This window comes from Orycteropus afer, unplaced genomic scaffold, assembly GCF_000298275.1.
Source record: "Orycteropus afer afer isolate SDZICR_OR568_19922 unplaced genomic scaffold, OryAfe1.0 scaffold00419, whole genome shotgun sequence".
Taxonomy (NCBI): Eukaryota; Metazoa; Chordata; class Mammalia; order Tubulidentata; family Orycteropodidae; genus Orycteropus; species Orycteropus afer.
This window is the reverse complement of record NW_006922006.1, coordinates 1,527,462-1,537,727: the sequence shown is the minus strand read 5'-3', so window position 1 is coordinate 1,537,727 and position 10,266 is coordinate 1,527,462. Positions and strand designations below refer to the sequence as shown.

General features: G+C 42.2%; 1 protein-coding gene across 1 annotated transcript in view; it reads right to left on the bottom strand.

The window, feature by feature from the left end:
* The window catches only part of BTBD18 (BTB domain containing 18), a 5,433-nt gene extending 3,452 nt beyond the window's left edge, over positions 1–1,981 (bottom strand). Inside the window, exon 1 of the mRNA XM_007953900.1 lies at positions 1,858–1,981. Coding sequence (XP_007952091.1) covers positions 1,858–1,981 — 124 coding nt within the window. The remainder of the gene's footprint in view (positions 1–1,857) is intronic.
* Between the last annotated feature and the right edge of the window lie 8,285 nt (positions 1,982–10,266).

The following is a 10,266-nucleotide window of genomic DNA, read 5'->3' as shown; positions in this document are numbered from 1 at the left end:
TCTTTTCCATTCTTAATGCCACTACCTTAGTTTAGGCCACCATCCTCTCTTGGATTATGAAATAGCCTGTCTGGGCTCATCAGCAATGCAAGAATTCTTCACATGCAGCCAGAATGCTATTTCTAAAGTAGGTATCTGATCATGTCATCTGCTTAAAACCTTTTAATACATTTTTCCAGTGTCCTGAAGACAAGTCCTACTTCCTGTGCATTGCCTCCAGACCTTACATGACTGCTCTTTCTCCAGCACTATGGGGTCAATATTCTTATTGTACTCTGTGCTTCAGCCAAAGTGAACCACTTCCAAATCCCTTGTCACAGCTCTGGACCTCTGTACATGCTGTTCTCTCTGCCTGGAGAAACCTTTCCCCACTTCCTCCTACTTGTTTGTCCATCAGGTCATTTCCCTCAAGACAATTTCCCTAAGCCCTGCCTCCAAACCCCCAAGTATGTAAGAGATGTTCCTCTTTTGTACTTCTACATTAGTCTATAACCAAAAATCCCAAACCTGTTGCTGTCAAGTCAGTTCCAACTCAGCAACCCTACAGGACAGGCTGTAATCTTTAGGAAAGCAGACTGCCACATCCTTCTCCTGTGGAGTGGCTGATGGATTAGAACCATTGACCTTTTGATTAGCAGCCAAGCACTTAACCACTGTGCTGGGGATTATTTATTATACTGCATAGTGATCATCAGGTTACTTAAGTGTCTCTCCCTTGCATGATTTCCTTAGAGTAGAACTTTATCTTATATATACAGTATACCCACACTAGTACAGTTTTTTTTTTTTTATATACAACAGGCATTTACTAGTTTCTCTGCTGGTTTGTTTTCAATTAAATGAATCCCAGCTCTACACTTAATAATAGAACCAACAGGCAAGTTACCTAACTCATTAGGCACATCAATCTGTTCACCTGTAGAACTGGAATCATATACTATTACTTATTTACTTCACAAATTGGTTTTAAAAATCAAATGAAATGCAATACTGTATGTATTCTGCAAACTGTAAAGGACTATACAATGTTGGCTGTGATAATCCTTTTATAAATGAAGAAACAGGGTCTCAGAGAAATTATTTGCTCGTTTGTAACTTCATTACTAAATAACAAAGGTAGGACTTAACTCAAGTCATCTGACTCTTAGTGTTGGGCTTTTTACCAGGTTCCACCTCATGCTGATTTACTATTTCAAGTATGAAGGGGAGGGGAGGGAATAAGCTATACCTTTTTAGTTCTAACAACAAAAACCACCAATTTGAGAGTAAGGAGGAAAAAAAAAAAAAAAACAGCTTGGCAAGAAAATGGGAAAATAGGAAATACCATCATCTAATGCTTATATTGTGCTTGTTGTTGTTGTTGTTATGTGCCATCGAGTCAGCCCTGATTCATAGCAACCCCTCCTTGGGTTTCTGAGGCAGTATCACTACGGAAGTAGGATTGCCCAACCTTCCTTCCGAGGAGTGGCTGGTGGGTTTGAACCGCCAGCCTTCTGGTTAGCAGTCAAGTGCCTTAGGCACTATGCTACCAGAGCTCCCACTGTTCTATATGCTTTACAGTATTAACTCAATGTTTACAACTATTCCATTATATTATCTACGTTTTATAGAATTCTTTTGTTTTGTTTTATAGAATTCTTACATTTATAAAATTTTAAAATTAGTTTCATTTTTCAAGAGAAAAAGCCTAGTCACAGTTTTACTCTTAAAAACAGTAACTGTCCTGGAAACTGCTCTTTTCCAAGTAGCTTATAGTGTTCAAGGATGATAATATGCATTTTCCTGGTTTTCTGCCCTACCCCTAAACTCCTCTTACTCTGTGCTGAGTTTTCAATTGAGTCCCCACCAGTCTCTTACCTTCTGCCTCCAGAAGGACATCACAGAACACACCACTTTGCTGCTGGTGATGAAGCTGCAAAAAAACTAATCGAAGGAATTGAGGGTTCCTGTATAAGATTGTGGAGCTGGCAGCAGAGCACATGTTGGTAGTCTCCTAAACAAACTTAAGTTTTCACAGATCAGATACCTGTGGGTGAGATAATACATTTCAGAGGGATGATTATATCTACTTTGCTCTTTGTCTTTGAAATGGAAGGGAAATATTGGAAGTGAGAGACAGCAGCTTGAGTTGAGAAAATATCAGCTCAGAAGTTGTGCCGAGGGTATCTTAAGAAAGCAGAATATCATCATAGTAGTTACATATGGGAGCTCAGAGATAAGGCTAGGTTTGAATCTTGGTTCTGCTATTCATTAGCCTAGCTGTATAATCTAAGGGAGCTCTGGTGGCGTAGTGATCTAAAGCAAATTATTTAACTTCTTTGAGTCTCATTATTTTTCATCTATGGGAATGATAACAGTACAGGAATTTTAATAATGTTACTTATAATGATAATAATAAGTACTTACAAAGTTGTTTTCAGGATAAAATGAGCTAACGTATGTAAAATTAACTGCTTAGCACAGTGCATGCCTGGCACATAATTATCACCCAAAAAAGAAATGGTAGCCATTACTATTCTCATTCACATTCCCATTGAAACTCAACTCCCACCATGATGACTGCTCATGTTTCCTGAGCACCACTTTCCAAGTCCATGGGTATAATCCTTAGTTTTACACTTAAAAAATCCCAATACTGAGTATAAAATTAGCTCTAGTAACTCCCATACACCTTTTCTCCTAACTCAATCACACTAACCAGCAGAGGGTGCACAATAAAGAAGTGAAGCTGCTGGACTAAGTGGGAAGGTGTCCACAGAAATAAGGACATTGGTCACTCTTGGTTCAGATATTCCTGAATAAAGGGTGCCTCTGTGACCCTGGAAACTGGCAAAGATATGCAGCTTTTAGGTTTGCCAGTCTGGCTAATTACCTGGATAACAATAGAGCAAGGATAATTACGCACTCTACCCTTCCCAAAGCAAAGTGGATACCCTGACTTCAGGCTTAGGACATTTCCAGTTTGTTTTGCACTGAAACCCCCACACTCACTGCACAGATGTGTTCCTTTCCTGGCATGCAGTTTTCTGTCAGGTGGCACCAAGAATACGAATAATTCAGGTCAAAACTATCAGGAAAGAAAAGAATGAGAACGTAAATTATGGAAAGGCAACCTCCATTCTGATCAAACACACAGTGATGTGGGTGGAGGATGGCAGTTATTGCAAGGGCCCAAACTTAGGCCCTGAGGACGCTTCCCAGCCCACTGGCTCCTGACCTTGCCCCTAGACCCAACCTGGAATTGCTTTGCAATAGATGTTGCTTCTATCGCCCTCTCAGTGCTAAGTTCCCTAGCCAGCCTGCCTGGCTTCCTCCCGAAGTCCAACCTCGCGCATGAAGGTTTAGCAAAGCAGCACAGGTGGGCCAACGGCCTGAGCCGTTCCCCTCACCCTCCAGAACCACGGGAAAAGGGGTTGAAGGAGAAAAAGGGGTTCGAGTGGGCCCTGCAAAGCTGGGTGCCTGGTCAGTCCTGGCGCCCGGCCCAACTCCTCTGAAGAGAGCTCTCGGCGTGAAGGTTTCTGGGAATGGAGCCTGGGTGATTCACAGGCCTGAATTCAGGGTTCGCCCTCACCGCCACCTCCTGGCCGCACGGGGTTTGCAGCCCCACCGTGGCACGCTCCTACCGTCCCAGCACCCACATGCACCGGATGGTGGTGACTGCGAAAGCCTGAGGCTATGCAGCCAGTGTCACAGGCCACGCGCCTCCACTCCTTCCTCACGCAGAGAGCGTCGCAAGGCCCGATGTCCTTCCTCCTCCCCCCAGCCCCCTGGGTCAAAGTCACTAGAGTACTTCATTCCCATTGGCTGTGGGCACCTTGGCGAGCCAATCAGAGAGATTGGAGAGCTTTGGGCGGGAGGCTAAGTCTCGAGGGACTTGCGCGAGGCACAGGCTCGAGATAGTTGGGCTGTGAGATGCAGTAGGAAGGTCTGGCGGAGAGGAATCCTGCTGAAAGCTGTCTTCTTTTCCCTTGGCACTTGGAGATACACCCTTCGAGAAGGGTCAGGACACTCTAATAAGGCAGGCCCAAAGCAATTGAAGAATACTCTGTCTTCCCATGGTAGAGGAAAAATAGCTTTTGCTGAACTAAGAACGCCCCCAGCTTCGTTGAGGAAAAAACCTCCATATTCCAGTCTAGGTTAGAGCCCAAGGCCAGGTAATGTTCCGGAACAAGGTCTTGGATAGTTTTTTGAATTCCCCCCACCCCCCCCCAATTACAGTTTTCGGAGAACTGGCAACTAAGAGAGTTGCAGAAAATCTCCTCAGGAATGGCCTCTGGTGATCTGTTTAGTGCAGTTCCTGACTGGGAATAGCAGTTTTCATGTACTATACCAAAAATTAAATGATCTGAAGATTAAACATTGAGAATGCCAAGCCACGTTAGGAATCTCCTGGCCATTTCTGGTTTCACTGTGCATTAGGACCTGGACCCTGACTTCCGGTTCTGCCCCTCAGGTGATAGCCCGCCCTAGGAAAAAAAAAAGGCTGCATCCGAGAACACTGGTGACAGTGTGAGTGGAAACGTGGACTTCGCTGCTGAGGCGGACCAGGAGAAAAGTAGGGAGACCTCAAAAGGGACAAAAAGTAGAGGTGAGAAGTACAATGCGCTCAAGTATGTCTTGATTGATACTGGTATCTAACCCCTCTCCAAAATGGGATTTGAGGTGGTCTGTGGAAGTACGGGGTGCAGGGGAGGGGGCGGGTGTGGGGTGGCCAGGATATTTCCGAGTCGGGTAATATTTCTCCTAGTTTGAGGCCTTTTTTCTTAATATAGAAAAAGGAAAGAAAGAAAAACAAAAGGATAGAAAAAGGAAAGGAGCAGATTTTCGGTTGCAGTTGTCATATATTGAAGAGGCAGCAATTTGTGAAAGGACAGAAAATTTAGCAGAAGAAGGACAGATTTTTAGATGTTGCCAGCAGCACAAAAGAAAAAAAGGAGAAAAAAGTAACAGGCAGAACAATACATTACTTGTTTATGGCATCTGTTACTGTAGAATCAAGACTTGATTAGGTAGGTGGAGTTCCAGTATAGGTGAATCTGATAAAGTCGTAAGAAAAAAATATCATATAGCCTCATGAATATATTGTCATCAGGATTAAATTAATTTTGCATTAGAATTTCTAACAGGAATGATAAGTGGCCATTCCACTCAGAGCTTCAAAAATGACAAACTTTGGATGATAATATGTAGCCACCAGAGGGTAGAAAGGAGTAAAAATATTGTTTTTCTTTGTGTGGATAGTCAGTGTTTTCTTGAAGTTGATTTTTTAATTTTTTTAATCTCAACATCTTGATAGTTACAGTTTTAGTCTATTGGAAGTAATTTCAGCATAGCATACCACTTAATGATTTTAATTTTTTTAGTACTTTTTTTCTTTAAATCTCTGAGTTCTTCCCTAATTTTTAAAATATTTTATGTTATCTTTTGTGTGTATGTGTCTATGTGCTGATGGTGGGAGGTGGGGAAGTTAAATTTAGAGATTATAAAACCAAGCACTATTTGTCATATCTCATGTATTAAAAACAAAACACAAGAAAGAAAAAAGAAAAAAAAATCCACCAACAAAAAGCAACTCTTTGTCACTAAAACATCCTCGATCCATTGTTTTCTCACCATTTTCACTGCTACCAACCATCTTACTTTAGGTTCCTATCACCGCAACTGGACCACTGCAACAGCCTTTGAACTAGTCAGCTTGTTTCACTCTAGCCCCTCTTTAAGTTTGTTGTACAAGCAACCAGATCTTTTCAAAATGTGTGTTAGATTATGTCATCTGTTTAAAACCCCAAAGGCTTTCCACTACTTACAAATAAAATCAATATTCCTTATTCTGACCTATAACCCAAAAATCCATTGCTGTTGAGTTGATTCCGACTCATGGCGACCCTATAGGACAGAGTAGGGTTTCCAAGGCTGTAAATCTTTACAGAAGCAGACTGCCATATCTTTCTCCCATGGAACAGCTAGTGGGTTCAAATCGCTGACCTTTTGGATAACAGCCGAATGCTTTAACCATTGCACCACCAGAGCTCCTTCCTCTGCCCTATGTTGTTAGTCGGCTCCGACTCATAGTGGCCCTATATACGACAGAACAAAACCCTGCCTGGTTCTGCTCCATCCTCACAATTCTTGCTATTCTTGAGCCCATCCATCATTGCAGCCACTGTATCAATCCATCTTGTTGAGAATCTACCCCTTTTTCACTGACCCTTTACTTTACCTTGGGAGCTCTGGTGGGATAGTGCCTAAAGCATTTGACTGCTAACCAGAAGGCTGGTGGTTGAAACCCACCAGCCACTCCTGAGAAGGAAGGTTGGGCAATCTACTTCCGTAGTGATACTGCCTTGGAAACCCAAGGAGGGGTTGCAATGAGTCGGATCCGACTCCATGACAGTGAGTTTGGTTTTGGTTTTTTTATTTTACCAAGCATGATATCCATCTCCAGGGACTGGTCCATCCGACAACATGACCAAAGTGGGTGAGACAAAGTCTGGCCATTCTCATTTCTAAGGAGCATTTCATTTCCGGCTGCCCTTCTTCCAGGACAGGTGTGTTTGTTCTGCTGGCCGTCCATGGTATTTTCAGTATCCTTTGCCAGCACCGCAGTTCAAAGTCATCAGCTCTTTTTCAGTCTTCCTTATTCATTGTCCACCTTTCACATGCATATGTGATTATTGAAAAATGACCATGGCTTGGGTCAGGTGCACCTTAGTCTTCAAAGTGATGTCTTTGCTTCTTAACACTATAAAGAGGTCTTTTGCAGCAGACCTATAGCCCTCTGACTTACAGAACCCTTCAGGTTCTGATCCCACCTTCCCCTCTGTCCTGGTTTCCAACATGCTCTGCCTGGCCCAGTTTCATCTCCACACTGGAGGGCTTTGGAATTAACAGTTACCTCAGTTACCTCTGCTTATTGATCTTATTTTTCTTCTAGTAGTTGGCCTCTACTTACTCAGATTTCAACCTAACTGTCCCCATTTCAGAGTTTGTCCCTGATGTCCAATCTAGAGAAAGCCCCAAATCACTCTCATCATTCTCACTCCCAACAGATTCTCATCAATCTGTTTTAAATCTTTGCATAGCAACTCCATTGGAAATTATCTTACTTATTAATTAATCTTCTCTCCAAGCTTAAGGAGAGCAGGAACTTTTACTATTCTGGACATCTAGAAGAGTACCTGACTCACAGTAAACAAAAACGAAACTGACTGCCTTGGAGTTGGATCTGACTCACAGTGACCCCTCCTTGGGTTTCCCAGGAGGCAGTATCTCTATGGAAGTAGATTGTCCAATCTTCCTTCTAAGGAGTGGCTGGTGGGTTTGAACTGCCAACCTTCTGGTTAGCACTCAAGTGCCTTAGACACTATGCCACCAGAGCTTCCCCTTAGGCACTAGGTGCTCAAAATAACCCAAGTGAAATGAATTTTTTAAATTTTCTTTTAACTGAATGTAAACAGTCTTTCTCCCAGTCAGTGAATATTAGTGCTTGTAATACTTTATTCGAAGATAGCTGTTTCAGATTAAAATTTACCCTCTTGTTTGATTTGTGTATCATTTAATTTTGAGCTTTATAGAAAAATTCATTAGCATTAAAGAACTTTTCAGAATTACACAACTAATAAGCAAAGAGATGTCATTCATTCATTCTCTACCTTCCCCAGAGCAGCTAGTGGGTTTGAACCACCAGCCTCTGGATAACGGTCAAATGCTTTAGGCACTGTGCCACCAGAGCACCTTAGATTATGAGTAAATGGTTGTTTATTTCTTCGTTTTATTCATTTCCCATTATTCTTTGTTTAAAGCCCATTAAACAACGGCTAGTCATTTTTGGCTACTATGGATGAAATATGTGGGTCTGTGAGACTGCCAGGAGCTCTGGTGACATAGTGTCTGAGGCATTTTGACTGCTAACCAGAAGGTTGGCAGTTCAAACCCACCAGCCATTCCACAGGAGCAAGACTTCCGTAAAGATTTACTATCTTGGAAACCCAAAGGGTGTCACTATGAGTCAGAATCAACTTGATGGCAATGAATTTTTTTTTATGAGACTGTACATCAGATATGAGGGGGTGGCAAATGACTACCATCAGTAGTTGATGACTACCTGCAGCCTTCTGGTTATTACAGTTACTAGTGTTACTTTAGGAGCTCTGGTAGCATAGTGGCTAAAGCACTTGACTGCTAACCAGAAGGCTGGCGGTTCAAACCCACCAGCCACTCCTCGGAAGGAAGGTTGGGCAATCCTACTTCCGTAGTGATACTGCCTCGGAAACCCAAGGAGGGGTCGCTATGAGTCAGGGCTGACTCGATGGCACATAACAACAACAACAAGTGTTACTTTAATGTATTGAATGAGTAAATGTGGTACCTTGATGAGGAATTTGGCTTTTATCCTGAGAACAGTGTAAAGTAATGGAAAGAGCATAGCTTTGGAGTCAGGCTGATGAGGGGTTTACTTAGCCACATGAGCTCAAGCCGGTTGCTTAAGCTTGTTGAGCCTTGATTTCCTCCTTTATTAAAAGGGGGGTAATACTGTCTCCATTGTGGCATTTTAGAGGTTCGAGACAATAAGTGCCTCTTATGTGATGGACAATCAGTCATTGGTTGCTATTATTGGGCAATAGTGAGCTATTGAAAATTATGGGCAGGATAATAATAACTCATTAAGTTTTAAGAACTTTCATTCTCACAGCAATCCTGTGAGAGAGATTCAGTTATTATCCCCATTTTATAGTTAAGAAAATTGAGGCTCTGCGAGATTATACAATGTGTCTGAGGTCACATAGGAGCTCACAATCCTTGCTATTCTTGAGCCCATCCCTCATTGCAGCCACTGTGTCAATCCAGCTTGTTGATAAACTTCCCCTTTTTCACTGACTGTTTACTTTGCCTTGGGAGCTCTGGTGGCGTAGTGCCTAAGGCATCTGACTGCTAACCAGAAGGCTGGCGGTTCAAACCCACCAGCCACTCTTCGGAAGGAAGGTTGGGCAATCTACTTCTGTAGTGATACCACCTCTGAAACCTGAGTCTCTATGAGTCAGATCTGACTCGACGGCAGTGAGTTTTAAGGTCACACAGTAGTACACTCTATTGAGCAAGTAAATGTATTTACAGAGATAGGCTTTGAAGCCAGGCAGTCTGACTGCAAAATCTACGCTCTTAATTGCTATTCTAGGTTATGAAAACTTTATGAACAAGATTCATTTGGCAGCAGTCTACAGGACAGATTTTTCAGTAAGAAAGAAAAAGAAAATCTTCAATTCATCTTTAATCACTGAATGACCCTAACATACAAATCATCATCAAGCATATATCTCTCCAGCCCCTGTCCTTCGTGGTCTGGCAGTCTAAGAACATATTGAATGTTATCTTTTAGCTCAGAAAAAGAATACCCCTATAATCCTTTATTCAGGTCAAGAGGGAAAAAACAATGTATGAACTATATCTCTTCAGCTCGGAGTTCACATTGAGATGAAATTTTCGTCATGTGAGCCTTACTTTTCCTTATACATGCTGTATCCTTCTAAATATATGGCTTGCTTACTGGATTCCATTTACTTTTTTCCTTCAAACCCATATTATTTTGATTTGAGGACAAATGGGAAGGCAGTTATCCCTCAACTGCCCCGAAGATTCAGCTTCTCTGTAGTTGAAACGATAGAGACTAAACACTGTTTAACGAGCCCAGGCATTTATTATTATTATTATTTTTCTAATCAGCTCTAATGCAGTTAAACCAAAACAGTGAAATGAGAGTTTACCTCACAGATATCCCCTCCCATCCCATCAGCACACAGTAGTCCTGTTTCTAGGATTTCTCTCTCCTTCCTTTCCTGTCTTCCTCTGGGAAAATGCTTTGGGGTAGAAAGCAACAAACGAAATACCAGCAAGCAAGTAAAATAGTTATTTTCTGTTTCCCCATCCAGAGAGGAAGGGAGAGGGAGCAAGAACCCCACCAGCAAGGAGAACTAGGCTTAGGCGTGCCATTCTTAGAAGCTCTTGTAACCCTGGCCCCCCCTGGAGCTCTGCAGTAATTCCTCGGAGATGTATACTCTCCGCTTTAAATATAAATATATATATAAAAACTTCCCCCTGTCTCTTTCTCTCCTCCTCTCTCTCTCTTTTTTTTTTTTAATTTCCTATAATAAAGTTTCCTATTGGATAAGGTCAGCTACGTGATTTATGCCTGGTTCCTATTGGAAGCTCTCAGGAGCTGACATCACTTAGGAAAGCGAGGGGGTAGGGCTGCCAGATCAGTTTGTCACC